Source organism: Macaca fascicularis, chromosome 5, assembly GCF_037993035.2.
Source record: "Macaca fascicularis isolate 582-1 chromosome 5, T2T-MFA8v1.1".
NCBI lineage: Eukaryota > Metazoa > Chordata > Mammalia > Primates > Cercopithecidae > Macaca > Macaca fascicularis.
In genome coordinates, this window is record NC_088379.1 from 159,520,312 (window position 1) to 159,537,877 (window position 17,566).

The 17,566-nt window shown below is 36.2% G+C and overlaps 1 protein-coding gene across 1 annotated transcript; it reads right to left on the reverse strand.

Annotated features, from left to right (window-relative positions):
• Window positions 1-1,672: 1,672 nt before the first annotated feature.
• Window positions 1,673-10,225, reverse strand: FGG (fibrinogen gamma chain). Its single transcript, XM_005556124.5, has 10 exons — window positions 10,101-10,225; window positions 9,962-10,006; window positions 9,589-9,772; window positions 9,376-9,469; window positions 7,637-7,767; window positions 7,202-7,335; window positions 6,043-6,227; window positions 4,248-4,525; window positions 2,433-2,602; window positions 1,673-1,891 (listed from the first exon to the last, which is right to left on the reverse strand). Exons 1-10 carry the CDS (start codon window positions 10,176-10,178, stop codon window positions 1,877-1,879), a joined length of 1,314 nt encoding a protein of 437 aa, XP_005556181.2. The 5' UTR covers window positions 10,179-10,225; the 3' UTR covers window positions 1,673-1,876.
• Window positions 10,226-17,566: the final 7,341 nt, after the last annotated feature.

A 17,566-nucleotide genomic window follows, 5' to 3' on the forward strand; every position in this document is an offset into this window, starting at 1 on the left:
TCTCTTCATAGCTATGACCAAATTGCTCACACAAAGAATTTTATAGATTCACAAAGGGTAAACTGTATGCATTCTGTGTTTAGAAGTGGTTTGGAGGATGACGAGTCAGTAGCAGGTGAGGCTGGATGTAAGAAAGGGAATAGGAAGTAGGTGATTGCCCTTATCCACGCAAGAGATGTGTATCTCAACTACAATAGTGATAATTAGTATAGAGGAAAAAAGTGAATATGATAAATATTTAGGAGGTGAATTCAGCAGACTTGATGAGTAATTGGATATAGGGAGGTAGAAATTGGATATGGGGAGGAAGATTGGAGGATGAGTCACTGTTTTTTTTTTTTTTTTTTGCATTTGAGGATGGACGGAATAGAACAGGTTTGGGAGAGTGGAGAATACTGAGCATACCATGCACTATATCCCCAAATCCAACATTTCCTTGTGGCTACCACAAGGAAAACACTCAATATGTTAATTGAATAAATGCTTCATGCATACATGTATATATGAAGGCTGCAAACAATGAGTCAATGTTTCTATTTTCCAAAGCCTCCCACGTCTTCGATTGTATATCTAGAAGCTGATTGACTGTTTTTATCTCCTCAATAGGATGTCTTAAATTCAGCACTCCTGATAACAAGAAAGTGAAAAGATTAAGAAGGAAATTGTGGGCCTGGTATGGTAGCTCATGTCTGTAATCCCAGCACTTTGGGAGGCCAAGGTAGGAGGATCACTTGAGGCCAGGCATTTGAGACCAGCCTGGGCAACATAGTGAGACTCTTTCTCTACTCTAAAAAAAACAAAAATTAAAAAAAAAATTAGCCAGGAGTGATGGTGCACTCCTGTAGTCACAGCTACTCAGGAGGCTGAGAAAGGAGGATCACTTGAGCCCAGGAGTTCAAGGCTGGCTGCAGTGAGCTATTATTGTGCCACTGCATTCCAGACTGGGTGACAGACCCTATCTCTTAAAAAAAAAAAAAAAAAAAAAAAAAAAAAAGGGAAAGAAGAAAGAAAGAAGTATGGAAAGAAAGAGAGTGCAAAGCCAAAGCCAAAGCTCAGGACTTCAGGACAACCAGACCCACCTCTCATAAAATTAGCCATTACTTTCCACAATCAGCCTTATGCTAAGTTATGTAGATTTAGCTATTCCTTAGAAAGTTGGCGAATGAACCTGAACTCAGGCTGCTGAAAAGTCAATATCCCTGAATCACAAGGAAGAGATGGTTCCATTCAGCTCACCTCATGACTAGTGAGGGATAGGGCAAATGGTTCCCTACAGCTCTCTGCTCTGAGCTGCAGTTCTCTCAGAGTCACCAGGTCCCACCACAGGTGTTTGGAGCTAAAAGGTTCTGCTGGGAGAATCCCCAAGCAGCTTTCCTGTCTCCAGCTGCACTTTGGATACCATGCATCTTAGTTGTGTGGCTGTGACTCCTGCTTAGCGATTACGTTCTTGTATAGAATATTGTCACTTTGGGTTGCTGTATTCTCCTGTATTTGCCCTGTATCTCCTAGAGGGCAAAAGCCATAATTGCTATTTCCTTTGTATCTCCCAAAGAGTTAGGTATAACGTTTAGCATAAAATGAGGACTCAATTACTACTGATGATTGCCCAATTGTAATTAGTAAATTGGGGAAAAGTGGTGGTTTTTAACGGTCAATAAAGGTATCATGTATCTAGTCGTAGGAAACAAAAGGTTTATTGAAATGCACGTTGATAAATTATCATCAGCATAAAACTGTTATGGAGTTTTCAACATGGGGTCTTTTGCTCTTAAAATGAAGTGAAACTTTGTAAGTCCATTGTCCAATAGGAAAAATATTATATCTCTCCGTTCAGATAAAGTCCTTTAAAAAAGTAAATCTCTTTTGAAATGGTCTTTTAAACATCTCCAGCCTGTGAATATATAACAAAACAAAAACCATATTAATAGATATAATTTTCTCCATTTAAAAAGAAGAATTAAATAGGAATGATTTAGGGGTAATAAACAATGAAAATACCTAGGAATTCGAAACTCTAAAATTTTCTCCTATTTTATTAAGTACATACTAAAATATTTGATATAATAAAAACAATTTACCAAAACAAAATAAATGACAAGTGGTCATAACAATGCAAATAAAGTCAATCATTTTATTATTATACATTTAGGAACAAAGTTGAAATATTGTCTCCTCAAATAAACAATTTTTAAATAACTCTGATGTCAATAATTTGGAAATACAGTCCTAAATGAGTTTTAATGTCCATTGGAGGCTAAATATCTTTAATAGAAGACTTGAAATCAATAAATATAGTAATAGAAAATAGGAAGAAACTTTCAGAGAATTTCTGAAACTTTGTGGGTCAACAGAAATTAGCAGTTAATTTTCTACGAATCATCCTCAGGGTAAAATGAGTCATATTCTGTTTCCACAGGGTGCTCTTGTCTGACCTGTTTGGCTCCCCCCAGGTGGTGTTGCTGTCCTTCTCCAATGGTGAGTCTGTTGAATGGGATTATCTTCATAGTGGTTTTCTTCATGGAATACCACCGGGATTTCCAAGTGGCCCAAATAATTCCATTATCATAACCATTAGGAGTAGATGCTTTTGAGTAAGTGCCACCTAAAACAAGTGGTAGATGTATATATCATTATTCTGGAATCCTTTTACCTCTGCAAGTCTGTGAAGAACTGTCTATTACGAAGTACATTGTCAGTTACATAAAATTTATAGCGTTATCTGCTAACTAAAAATGTCCCCAAAGATTCCTAAAATCTCAATTTATAATTAAAATAAACATATTATTAAACAACATCTGTGTTGTGACTCATGGTCACATCCACACTTTAAATTTATTCACTACTAGTAGGACTAGAAGCTCAAAGTTCCCTAATTGGCCTCTTTCTCTAAGCTTATCCATCCTGGACTCAGCTACTGCGAACCATCTTTACTCAGGCAGGTTAGAAGAGAAGAAGCCACCAAATTCCCGATGAGGTCATCTCAGGTTATTTGAAAGCACAATTTTATTGGTTAATTGAGGAGCTTTAGGAAATGGTTCTGGCATGTTATTTTATGTCTCCATTATAAAGTGCAACCTCCGTTGATTTGCCTTCTCCTTGTCTTACAGAAGCAGATCTCGTGTAATTTTGTAAAGGGCTTGTCAGAGCACAGCACTGGCATGAACCACAGCTCTGGCATGGCTCCCCGGGTCACACAGATCAAGCATTTTCCCTTAGAGTTTCTTCTCATTATATGGTTTGTGAGTGCAGAGATAAGTTATGTTTCTCCAATTTAAAAATGTTGTGAAAAACAAACTGTTACTTTAAATAAATTTTGCAAAGTTTCCTAGTTGGTGATTGGCTAGGACATCAGGAGATAAGGTTGCTCATCTCAGTAGATGAGGAGACTATGTTTGCTACTAGCCTGGAATGGTTTGGAAGACTGGTTTCACTCATTTACCCAGCAGATATGTGTGAGGAAGCCCTACTGATGCTGAACAGGTCTGGTCTGGGTTGTTTGGCTTTCCCCAGGTGGTGTTGCTGTCCTTCTCCAACAGAGAATCTGTTGAATGTGACTATCTTCTTAGTGGTTTTATTCATGGAATACCATTGGAATTTCCAAATAATGCTATTATTGTAATATGGATCCTTTAGCATCGGTAAGGCTTCCCCACACATAACTGCTGGGTAGATGAGTGAAACCAGTGTTCCAAACCATTCCAGGCTTATAGCAAACCATAGCCTCCTCATCCAACCCCCATCCTAAAATAAGTTTCTACTATCCTCAGACTGGTCTCTTCTCTCAAGCTTTCACAAACCTCTGCCCTTACCAGTATTTGCCTGCTCTTTATTCCGTTCCTCCAAACACCTGCTCACTGTGTGTATCTGACACAAAGCTCATGGGAAGCCAGGTTAATATGTGAACACGCATCCATATAGTAATGTTAATCTATCCAGATCATATATGTGGTATGTCTAAAGGAGATAACACAACCCCACAGTGCCAGCTATGATGGTGATAGTTTCAGGTATAATGCCAAGCTACTGGATATTTTGCAGCAGGTGTATTTCTTTAGGAGGGCTAATTTTACGCATGAACTTGGTATTATTCACTTCCAGTTTCAAAGAACTTAGTTGAAATAAAGAGGCATGATAAAATCCCTACTATCTTTATAAATTATTCTTCATTTCTTTGTATCTATTTATTATTTTTTATGAAAATACTATATATTATACATTAATTTGGAATCTAAGAAAGGAAAACATACCTTGGTAATAAACTCCATTGAGGTGGCCAGCATGACACTTGTTCATCCACCAACCAGATCCATCCTGTTCAGCACAGTTGCCTTCAAACTTATCATTGTCATTGTCCCAGGTACTGAACTGCATGCCATTGTGGGATGTGAAAAACTTGTCGCTAGGATCGTCGCCAAAATCATAGCCATCAAAGGCATCTCCAGCATCTCCACCAGCAAAGTAGGCATATGTTAGGCGGTACTTGTCAGCTTCAGATCCCACCTTGAACGTGGCATAGTCTGCAGTACTGAGAAGAGGGAAATACAACCATTACATGCTGACCCTCCTCAGGGATTTCAGAATTTCCCTCTTTTGTAGGACAGTTCCTTGGAATTTTTGACTTTGTTTCTAAGGCTGAAATGTGCTCATCGAGTAAAGTCTTTTGCAAGTCCGGCAAGAGGCAATGGATATGTGAACCAGTCCACAGCTCATTAATACTACCCGGGATGGGCCAAAAAGCCTTTGAGGCATCTCAGTGAAAACTAATAATTACACTCACTTGAATGCTTTTTTGCTTGTTTCATTCTAAGATCAAATCCAGATGTGTGGATGACTCTAATTTCATATTTCCTACTTTTATTGAAATGTTGTGCATTGCACATACATTATCATAGATCACATAAATTATCTGACGGTGAGTGACCCTTAATTATTGCACTAAACTTGAAGGGGGTACAGTTCCATTAGCCACTCTCACCACCTGAAGCGTTAGGTGCTGCTAAAGGGATTTTCTTTCTCAAATCAGTGTGGTAGTGGCAAGAAGGAGAGCTTCTGAGGGCATTACACAATCAAAGTCTTCCCTGTGTGGTCCAAAGCATGTGAGCTGAGGAGTTAGAGAGATTCTTTCCTGGAAAAAATTGTGCAAGTGGGGCATAATTCTATAGAGTGGAGTAAAAAATGGGCCTTAATGAAGGAACAGAAATTTCCGGAAAATATTTAGCCTCTTTTCTAATCTCCAGTAACTGGGAAATGGAAGGTCCTTTCCTAGAAGAAGGTCTACTGACTATAGCTGGATTAAAAACCAACCAAACAATAAAAAAAAAATCCATATGTTTGGAGACAATATATTTCACTATTCCTTAAACATAACAAGAGGGTTGGATGTTTTTCTGCATTTTAATTAGGTAACAATGCTTAAAACCTTCAAATATCTCAAGCAAAAAGAAGCCTCTAGATCACCAAAAGAGCTAGCTGCTTTAATTTTAGGGTAGCTCATGATTTGACAGAATAAATGGCCATTAAGGCGCTGGGAAGTATGAAGAGGCTGTATTTGCTTTTCAATCAGGATAGTTGTTAAGAGGACAGGCTCTAAAGTTAAACTACTTGAGTTCGAATTCTACCTCTACCACTTATCAGCAATGTGACTTTGAGCAAGTTAATCTGTAAAATGGGATTAATAATAATACCTGCTTCATGAAATAGTAATTTAGACTAGATAAAATTATAATTTTATGCTCAGTTTAAAAGTTAAAAGTTCAGTATGCTCAATTTAAAAGTTAAAAATTCAGATTAAAAGTTCAGTAATTAGCTATTATTCTGAACGGTGCCAGGGTAATTAGATTGTACCAAAACACTCAGATTCATCCTGAATAGAATTTACCTTTTTGGATTGCCCAGGAGCCAAACTGACTTCTGGAGAAAATGGTGGCTGGATGTGCTGTTTGCATTTGTCAGGCTGCATTTGCCATTGTCTATTGACAGTTGGAAAGTGCACATTCCAGACAATCTTTACAATAAAAAGTTAGAAGTCATTTCAAACATTACCTGGTTCTGCCATTCCAGTCTTCCAGTTCCACTCTTAATGCATATGGGATGGCAGACTGTGTGCTTATCAAATGAATCTTCTCATTTCCCAGCCAAAATTCTGTTGTGCCAGTAGGAGACAGATGTCCAAATCCTTCCTTATATTGAATCCAGTTTTTCTTGAAATCCACACTGCCATCAAGTCTCTAATTACACATTTGCATGGGCAAAAGGAGAAAATAGATTATCAATGCATGTAAAGAGAATGCTACCAACATTTTGTCAAAAATATGGAGCATTGGTTCTATCAACTCAAAACTAAGTGACCTTGGCCAAGCTACCTAGGTTTCCTTATCTATCAAATAGGAAAATTGATGCTTACTTTTTAGGGTTGCTGCAAGGATCATGAGAGAGAATATATGAGAAATACTTAAGAGAGTTCCTGGCACATCATAAATTCTAAATTAGTGGTAGTATTGAAAAGATACCTAGATGACTTCAGAACTCTGACTGGATATTACTGATTCTTACACTTATGATGGAACCTATTGCTCAATTGGTGTCTGGCAACTAATGCTTCCACCATTCACTCCCTCTGAGCACCCCCTGTAGGAACAGTTGTAACAGTGGCAGGAGGTAAACAGAGGGTAAAGGAGTCAAGATTCCTAGTGGGTATCAGCAAGTGGCAGATGCAACAAAGGTTCCTTGTCTTGGGGCAGCCCAACTGTGTCCTCTGGTGTGTGAAAGGGTGGTGGTGGTGGCGGGGTGAGGGTGAGGGTGTTAGGCTTCATTGTCTTGTAATGGGCAACCTCAGGTCTTGACCTACCTGACAAAAGAGCTTCCTTCTTTTTCTCTGTCACTGTGGTACTGATTATGTGCCATCATGAATCTACAAAGTCAGTGCCAGCACAATATAGTCGAGCCACAAACTCTGAAACTATACCACCTAGGTTCAAATGCTGATTCTGTTGCTTATTAGTTAAGTGGTCTTGGGCAAGTTATTTAACTTTGTGTGCCTCAGTTTCCTTTTCTGTAAATAGGAGTAACGGAAGTACCTTCCTCTTAGGGCTATTGCAAGGATTAAATGAGCTAGTGTTCACAAGGTGCTTAGAAAAGTATCTGCCATATGGCAGGAACAATGTAGGCACTTATTAAATACACATGGTGAGGAAAAAATTACCTTCTGTAACACAGTCCATCCATTTCCAGACCCATCAATTTCGCAGTAGACTAAGAATTGCTGGTTAGCTTTCAGAGGTTTGATAAAGTAAAGCCCGCTCTGTTTAGCTCCCTTATTAGCAATGTCTTGACAATCTGGAGAAGGAGAATTGACTTTTACTGTGGTTTGAAATGTAAGTAAGACTGTGCCAGCCTTGAAAAATAGTCTTTAACATGTAGTAAACTATTCATTTTCCAAGAATAATTTTCTTTCTTTTCACATCACCATTCCTTTTAAACTCTTTTTTAGCTATTCAAGAAAGGTCTAGACAACTGAAATTCTTAAACTTAATGGGTAGCCGCTTTCTAAACTATTCCTATACATTCTAGTACATACTCTCTCCTTTACGTTATTTACTTTGATGAACCTAATCCCAATATAACCTTCATCAGTTACCTTTCCCAGTGATATCATGGATTTGCACCGTGTCTTTGCAAGGTTCCTGGCACTGTTCTTCAAGCTGGGCCACCTTCTGTTTCAGGTTAACAATCTTTTGATTATTTGTATTATATATTTCCTGCAAAAATCTACAAACAAAAACATAAGATAACAAAAATAAGAAGACAAAAATAAGTATTCCTTTCAGAAGAGTAATTTTGTATTTTCTTTGGAAACTGCTAACTAAATATTTTCTCAAGAATTACTTTCTGATAAATTATTCCATTCTTGGGGAAAATGTAAAATTATATCACTAAATTAAGATGAATTAAAATTATAAACTTTTTGAAAAAAAAAAACAAACAAAAATCAATCAAAACAGGAATACAATGTGAACCTGAATCTTTTCACTTAGAATGGGGCATATTGTTTCAACTCCAAACACAAAGAACAAAGTCCTTGTCAATAAACAAATGTCATTGATACTTTGCTTTTTACTTTATGCATAAAGGGCAGCAGATAGCAACTGTGATGAGACTGGTTAATAGGAACACCCCCTTTTGCTTTAGAAGCAGGAAAGGCTCAGTTCAGTAATTCACATGTGCTGAAGTAGTATACCTTTCGCATGTGGATCTATCGAGGTTATACTTACAAGCTTCAATCTAAAATATAACTTACACAGGGAAAGGATCTGGAACGTTATTGTATGTAAAATAAAACAACAGATACTTCCCCTTTCTTCTTTAGTGTTTCTGGTTACATAGCTTTGAAAATGGACTGGGGGAAGTAAAAATCCTACTTTTGTAGTTACTTACAGGGTGGCTTGTAAATATTCAAAAATGATAAAAAAAAAACTGTCTACAATGCATAAACTGTTCTTTCTTTGAAGTAAAAAAGGGTAGACAAATTATTTGTCCACGTTTTCCCTCTACTTTGTCTTAGGCAATTTCTGTACAATAACCTCCTTCAACTTCAATGATGGACAATAACAATGCAAGTAATAATAATAACAATAATAACAAGGGCCCTCTGATAGCAAAAAGAGGAGGAATCTTTCCTGGGCCATTCTCCCTAGCTACTATTTATCCCAATTTCTCAAGCTGCTTTGAGAAAAATTTAGAAAAAAAAAATTGGGGAAAAATATTAAAACTGTATCTGAAACCTTGTGTTCAGAAAGTTTATGAGTCCCTGAGAAGCTGTTAACAGAGACATTCACTTCCAGACGAAGGGAAGAGACTGTGCAGGTTCATTCTGCAATGATCAACATGAGCTTTGCAATGTTTGCTACACTTAGTCTCTTAAGACATGTTTCTTCCTGCTCCACCTTCAATATAATTGACTTTAGGAGCCCAAATCCTTACTATGCCTCTGCTTCCTGATTTTTTTTTAACCATCAATTTGTCAACATTTTTATAAAAAGGATTTGTTTTCAGCACCCAAATTCCTATGAGGTTGATTTTATGTTGTAAGATAAATGGGGGATGGGGAAAAATTTTTCGATAAATATGGTCAAACTAGCATTTGAAGACATCTAGAACTTCTTTCTCCAATGTGATTATTAATTAGCAATTATAACCCAGTATAATTTATATTGCACTAAAAACTTCTATCTCCACTATGTTCAACATAATCAGGCATAATGCCACTGGGATATTATAAATGGGGAAAACACATTAAAAATTACTTTTACTCAAGTATGGAATATTAAATAAAAATTAAATCAGTCTTGCAGAGTAAATTGAAACAAAAATCCTTACCGAATACTTGCGTCATGTGTTAAAATCAATGCTTCATATTTCATAATTTCTTCTAACATTTTCCTGGACTTCAGAGTAGCAGTGTCTATCGTATCTGTAATATAGGATCAGAGACATAAAAATCCTTAAGCAAATAGAACAACTAAAACAACAGCAAAAGAACTTCGCAGATTATTATTCTTATTTTTTGGTGAGTAGTCTTTATTTTCTTACTTGGTTTTGATGATTCATCAGGATTATAACTGAGTTGGATTGCTTTTATCAGCTCTTTGACTTCTGATGTTTTGTTTTCAACTTGATGTAAGATGTCTTCCAAAGACTGTAGATCCTTGTCTACTTCGGTTTGATAAGTAGACAGGAAATCTGCAATGCCACAGGTAGTTGGACAATAACTACCCTGAAAATACAACAGTGATTAAAAATGTTGACAGATGCTACACTTAAAATCTATTAAGAAAAATAGGTAAAACCTAGACTATGTTTTTAAAAAGTTGCAAGTGCCAGATGATATTTATGAGGGAATTATTTCTATTCCTCTGCCCCTCTCCAGTTTACACACAAAGGGAGAAACATAAAAACTACTTACGAATCTTTCATCTAAGATGCAGCAGTTGTCTCTGGTAGCAACATACTAAAAGAGAAAAAAATACAGAAATTTCACTAGTTTATTATCTGCTTTATTTTCCAGCTCTCCATTTAAAACGTTTTGTGAAGAGCACACTTACTGCCACGCATGTTGAAGAGAGAAATAAAAGAGCATAGAAGTAGAGAATTAAATTCCGGGGCTGCAAGGACCAACTCATGATGTCTGGGTGCTCGGAGCTCCGAGCCTTGTAGCGTCAGCACTGTCACCTCTCAGGCTCCAATTGTCCCTTTATGTAAGCTCCTGGGACAGCCAGGACTGCAAGTGGCTGGAGCTGATCACGGGACCTCCTTACCAGAAGGGTGGGGAGGTCTTTCCCGTTCCTTTTTCCTCATCCTGGCCCGCAATCTATACTGTCAGGTTCCCAGATTTTGCACAGAGGTTGAAGCTCCTCCTTTTTGGCCCAGCTCAAGTTTTTTTCTCTGATCCAAAATTACCTGCAAAGGCTAGTGAAGCATTATCCATTGCTGTGAGGAGGAGGGCAGTCCTGGAGGCTGTGTGGTGCAACTTCTTCCAGTACATGGCTGAGAGCAAACAGATCTGACCTCGAACTGGGCAAACCCAGTCTATCCTTAAGATGGAGCCTGCTGCCATCACCCAAATTACTGAAAGAACTTTCTCAGTCTAGGGATCAGTTAACATTATTATTTTTAACCCGTGGCTGTGACAGGAGGAGACTGACTTCCCCATGTCCCAGTACACTATTCCCAGGAACGAATGACCCAGGAAATACACTCCTGTCCCTCTGTGTTGACCATGTTCATAGGCTCTCAGTTTTTAGGGAGCTTTCAAGCTCAATCTTCTCTTTGTCTGAAGATGGGAGTTTTTAGGGAGCTTTTGAGCTCAATCTTCCCTTTGTCTGAAGATGGGCATGGCACCCCATCTGCCACAGAGAGAAAAGAGCCAGGAGCCCACTTCATTGTTCCTGTGGTTCCATCAAGTTATCTCAGAGGAGAGAAAAATCCACCTCCCTTGTATCTGAGGAGAGTAGAGGCATAGTTGAAGGAAGAGGGTCAAAATGAGATGCTGGAGAGGGGCTATCATCTCTGTTGGACCCTTACAGTGTCCTTGTGTTTGGGAAAACATATCTGACATCACTGCCTATTGAGACTTATCATTGTGGATTGCACTATTATTAATGTCTCTATTTTTGGTTATCCTTCATTTCTTCCTCTGGAACCAAGCTTATTATAAGTTTTGATGAAATACATTAGTGGGAGAAATTCCTCCAGTTTGAAAGAAATACTAATACTTTAATGTTTAATTTTGTCTTTACAAAGGAATATTTATGTGACTCAAAAACAAAGATAAATGTTCACATTCAGTAAATAATCAATAATTATAACAAAATGAACACATCAAAACCAGATTTGTTGCTTTTTCTCTCCTCCTTAATATATCCCTCTCTGACTTAGCAGTTATTGTCAATCATATCACCATACCGCCAGCCAATTAAGTCTCACAATCTTTCTCATCCATCTTTTTTACTCAGCTGATCAGTTGTCAATCATGTCAGTTGAATTAAACATTAAAGTGTTGGTATTCTTTCAAACAGCTCTACCTCAGATAGTATTTGTAGCAACCTTATATTACATGTATACATGCTGTATCCACTGCATTAGATTGTAAATTGATTTCTATGGCTACAGTGTCTAACGCATATAGCTATACTTAACATAGTTGTAGTTAAAAGTCAGTAACTATGTAATGACTTGAATCAGTTGCCTCTGTGAAGAAGTATGGGATGCAGAGGTGGGGGACAGGGTTGGAAAAAAGGTTTCATTTTTCTCTGTAAACATTCTATATTTAGAATTTTGAATGTATATAAATATTATCTACTAAAATATATATATAATCAAAACATGTAATTATTGACCATTCACAAAGATTTACATAGTACACTGATAATCACATCTTGCTAACTTTTTAATATGATTTGAATATGAAAGGTAAGTCAGGCATTGCCTTTGCCTTTAAGAAGTGTATAGCTCAATTGGGGAATGTACAAATAAATAGTTGTTAAGAGCTCTGGAGTCCATCTCCCTAGGTTTGAATCCCATCTTTACAATTTACTGACCATGTGATTCAGTACAAATTACTCAATATCCTTGAGTTCTATTACCCATGTTAGTAAAAGAGAGATAATACTTATGATATGGTATTTACTTAATAGGGCTATTACTAAGATTTAGTGGGATAATGTGTTGATCACATTGCCCAATTCTTGGTAAGTGTTAGTAAATGTTTGTAAGGTTTATGAATTACCAAATGTATTTGGTATACAATCTATATAAATAGGAAACTCATTTATTAGAGCCATTATTGGTAGATTTGGTTCATGGGGAAAAAGCTTTGTTGTTCCAGCTACAGAAAGTTATTTTTAATAAAAAATCTGTTGCAACTAACTGCAGTCTCATTCTGTAAGACTCTCCAGAGAAGAAAGCACCTGGTCATTTAGTTTAGGAAATTCCATTCAAATTGATTTTATCAATCAAAGATCAAATGATAATATAAATGGATTGCATGCCTTATGAGAAGGTATACTTCCTATCAGTAAGAATGTTCAAACAAAGTGTCTTTAGACAGAGCATGTCTTTGTGGTTCTTTTTGCTGAAGACCATAAGATATTAGTTTGTCGAATTTAGGGTAACAGTTCACGCAGCCACAGGTTGGGTTTTGAGCTCCTTAACATCATAAAGTTTCATTGATTGTATTAATATATATAATATTCACAAAGTTGAAAAACATTTAAATTGAACACATTAGAAATTCTATCTTATCCCATTTGAGAAGTGGAATACTTGTATTACCGGCTTTTAACTGACTTGTATTGGAATCTAGATGTGTTATCACAATTTTAGAGAAAGTAATTTCCTTTTACTACAATCTCAAGTCCTAAATCCAAATCATATAAGACAAGATACTTGCTCTCTGAGAAAAAAAAAAAAGGGTCAACATTGATTTAGCGGTCTACATTGGCCCTGCATTCAATCTAGTATCACTTAGGTTTATTAAATTTTAACTAGTTTTTTCATGTTTGAGCCAATTTTTTCTTTGAAAAATGATAAATGATTGATGAATTCCAGGAATGAAGAATATTTCTTAAATCACAGTTCTTCTACTTCCAGGTATGTTTTTTTGAGATAATAGCATAGGTAGTATTTAAGCCAAAATAATCATTTAATGTAATTCTGAGGTCAATGGGCTTGTTTATTGAAATAATTATGTCCCAAATTCCCTATCATCCAACTGTTTGTGTTCTGATTTGAAAACACAAATCTACAGCCAACAGTCTTCATGTATATTGATAATTTACTCTGTGAGTCAAGTCTGTTACGTTCATCTTTGCTCCAAAATCATTTGCTGAATTTAAATTTGATTATGTAGAAGACTTCTTGACCTGGTGACAAATGATATAGGCCCCAAGGAATAATAGGAAAGAGCTACCAATTTTGAGAATCTTCTTTATGCTAGATATTATGTGGTAGTATAGTTGTTGTGGTTGTCATGTATATTCTCTCATTTAATCCTCACCACAAGCCTAGGAAGTAGATATAATTACCTGTATCTTATAATGAAAAAAGAAAGGCCTAGAGATGTTGTGTAACATATGCAGGGTCCATGTGCCAGAACAGCAACTCAAACCCATGGGGCCCAATGCCTGTGCTTTTAACAGTGAATCTTAATATAACCATGAAACACTTCTTAATTTAAAATAATACACAGATACAAGGTGTTATGAGACTCAAAGTTATTCACTGATAGAATGGATTTTAAAGATGTGTGTATGCATCTATATAAGTGTATGCATGTTTATTTGAACACATATTTACATCTATCTATCAACTTATCTATCTTCTTCTCAGGGTTAGAGACAAGATTCTGTGAATGATCTTTTACAGTCTTCGAGTATTTCTCAAACCTAGATGTGCGTTGTTTTATGATCAGCTTGTGTTTACGGTCCTTTTTTTTTTTTTTCCTCTTTAGAGATGGAGCCTAGCTTTGTTGCTCAGTCTGGCCTCAGACTGAACTCCTGGACTCAAGCAATCCTCTTGCCTCAGCTTCCTGAGTAGCTCGGACAATGGGCATGTGTCACTGCACCTGGCTTCAGTCCAATTTTAGATGGAAGCAATTTTTCAATGCTAACTGCATGGTTCAAGTTTAATAGGACTTGATAAATTGAATTCCATCAGTAGGTTAAAGGGAGAGACAGTCACTACGTGGTCAAGGAAGCTCAAATCAATGGCGACAATGATATATCTGTTTTTCTAATAAGTAAACCATTTCTAGATCTAAGCTAAATTTATAGCCTGAACCCTTAGAACTGATTTCCTAAAAACTGGCAGAAAGAAAATGACCTATTGGCATATTGAAAACCAGTCCAACCTAATAGTAAAAATATCCCATTAAGGGCAACAGAGTTGTCTGTTAGAATATTTGCTTTGTGTATAAAAATAGCCCAGGGAAAGTGAAAATGCAAAAGCTTTCTTGGTAGTCTATTAACAATGTGCTTTTAGTTTCACTATGTAAATCAAAGACAAAAACAACATTGGGCACAGGTAAAATGGACTCCCTCACTGGCAGAAGAACGGCAGCCACAGGTTGAGTTTTGCACTTCTTAACTTCATAAAGTTTCATTATGTGTGTCATTTGAGGGATCTGTCCTAGTGGCAGGGATATTGAAAAATCTGCTGTGATTGGAATTTAGGAAATTAAATAACTGGGTGCCTAGAGAAAGAAGGATTATCCCATTGGTAATTACAGAGGCCAAAGAGGTTGGAAAATAGCCATTTTTAATACTAGTTTGAGACTAAGGAATGATCTGAGGTGCCCTGGATTGAGACAAATTGGAACAGAGAAGTTGGATTTACGTATTTTGCTGTGCTACATTGGTATCTGTTACTGGTTTGTTTTTTTTTTCCATCTTTGTGTAATCTATGATTTCAAATCTCTCACTCCATGAAAGAATTTTCACTACTAAATGTGATTAGCAGGAGATTTACAAGAGCAAATGAGTGTGTGGGGGGCAGGGCGGGGGGGAACACCACCAACAAAGGGGCCAAGTTATATTCACAAGAATGTGACATGGAAAGAAGAAACTTTTTAACCCTTGAGTAGAAATATTGGCCTATGTTGAAAGTGGACAGGCCCCTGTTTGAGAAACACTGTGGTTATTTTGTCATATAAACTATTTTTGGAGGAAAAAAAAATACATATATATATATATATTCCTAAAGAAGGAGAGAAAATAAGAAGAATAGAAAATGCTATGAGATCATCAAAGCAATTCAGTCATCTTATCTAGCTTAACACACACATTTGCTTTAACCTGCAATCTTGAATGAGGACAAACAAACATTTATAAGATTTAGATCTTTGTTTTAAATTCTAACTACTTGGGTTAGTTTACTGTCTTAGTGTAATTGCACTATAGTCCTTTCAAAGTTAAATCCATATAGGATTTGCTGTGTACAAAGGCTAACTTTCTATTGACAGTTTGAAGGACTTTGCTTCATCCATGAAAGGTGACATATGTCAGTCTTCTTCAAGTGTAGATTTCTGTGTATGCTTTACCTTGAATGCTGGAGCAGTGACCTCCGCTAAGTAAACAAAGATAACAATTTGCAAAATCACAGATTAAGTCAAAAACCCAAATATTTATTGAATGTTTTGCAAGAAAGCCTAGAGTGTAAACCATACTCTTGGTGGATAACACTACGGCTGCAAGTTACTAAAGAATAGCCTGGCTTCCGGGCTGACCAGAGCAAGCTCATTCACAAAGAAACAAGGTTAGGTCAAAATTTAGAACACCGTGTTTTATCTTTTATAAACCGCACAGAGGAAATTCTGTTGACCAAGATCCAGGAAACCGATTGCTTAATTATGCATCCTTCTGGGTTGGAAAACTACATGATATTTACATATCAATATGTTCTTTGGATCTCACTACACTTTATAAAGTTAATTTCCTCATTAGTACTTTATTGATATTTAATACTACATCATCTAACTATGGCTATGGAAGGCTCCATACCCCTCCTCATATTATCCTGATATGTTAAGTTATTTCTAGCTCTGACTGAGAAACTTTACAGAATTTATCTAGGATAATACCTAAAATAATGCTGAATTCAAATATGCACCACAAAATTTGGCTGCCGGGTAACTGCACACTGTCCCACGGTGTTCCTCTGCTGGATGCTTAGACCAAAGTGGTCATTCACTTAGTAAATACATATTGGGCATATACTATTTGCCAGGCCCTGTTCTATACAATGAACCAAAGTATCTGCTGATAAGTTTACATTCTCGTGGAGAGAAAGAGGATATAAACAAAATATTATATAATGTCAGTTAGTGACAAGGACTGTGAACAAAAATGAAGAAGGATTAAGGAAATGGGAGACTAGAGGAGGTGCTGTTTTAGATACGGTGGTCGGGCAGCACTCTAGGTTAAGGTAACATTTGCTGGGTTTCTGGTGAGGCTAGTTACAAAGCTCATGGCTGGCTCACTATTGCCACCTGCAGGCCCCAATACATCTGGAGAATGAATGATTCAAAGCCAACATATACATATTTTTCTATTTAGAGCTGTCAGAGATTTGACAAGTGTAGGTAAGTAATAGAATGAGAAGTATACTGAGAGAGGAACACTGCGCAAGTTAGCCAGAAAACACCAGGACGACCATCCACACATTACTACTGAGCTTGTGAGTGATGCCATTCTCCTCATCGAAATCCTCCAAGGAATTCCCATTTCCTATCCAGTTAAATATAAACTTCTCAGCCTTGTATTTAAGCTTCTCCGAAAAAAAAAAAAAGACCAATATAACTTGTTAGGAATATCTTATAAATTGGATTGAGGTAGCACATCCCATAACATTTCAAAATTTTGCCTTCATGAGGCTTACATAAAAGCCTCATTATTATTGTTATACAATTATTATTATATAATATAATTATTATGTAATACAATTATTATTATATAATATACAATTATATACAATTATTATTATATGATATATAATTATTACTATATAATACAATTATTATATACAATTATTATATATGTTATATTATATATTAAAAATAATATATTGTATATAATATATTATAGATTATTATATATACAATTATGTATATTATTATATAATATATAATTATTATTATATAATATAATTATTATACAATTAGTATACAATACCTTAATTTAATACCTTCGTTATCATATAATAATACCTTAATTAAAATAAATTTTATGTAAGCCTCATGAAGGCAAAGATTTTTATCTGTTATTATCTGTGGTGCTTGATCAGTGCACCCAATAGGTACTTGTTGAGTGAATAGAATATATTTTACTAAAATATTACTAATTACTAAATATTACTAAAACACAAACATAATATACTAATATGCAGTTTGAGGGAGAGAACATAACCATTAAGAAGATAACAAAATCAGTCAAGAAAAGGAAATACACCCATTTCAAAACCATCTGTTTCACAGCAAAAATGTGTAGCAAGGCAATCAGATCTCAGTGTGGGTCAG

Bases quoted from the DNA above. Each gene is read 5' to 3' on its own strand.
- FGG (XM_005556124.5), bottom strand. From the start codon at position 10,178: ATGAGTTGGTCCTTGCAGCCCCGGAATTTAATTCTCTACTTCTATGCT. The intron at 10,007-10,100 runs GTAAGTGTGCTC...TTTCTCTTTTAG, and splicing joins TCTCTTCAACATGCGTGGCA to TATGTTGCTACCAGAGACAA. The intron at 7,768-9,375 runs GTAAGGATTTTT...TTTTGTTTGTAG, and splicing joins ACACATGACGCAAGTATTCG to ATTTTTGCAGGAAATATATA.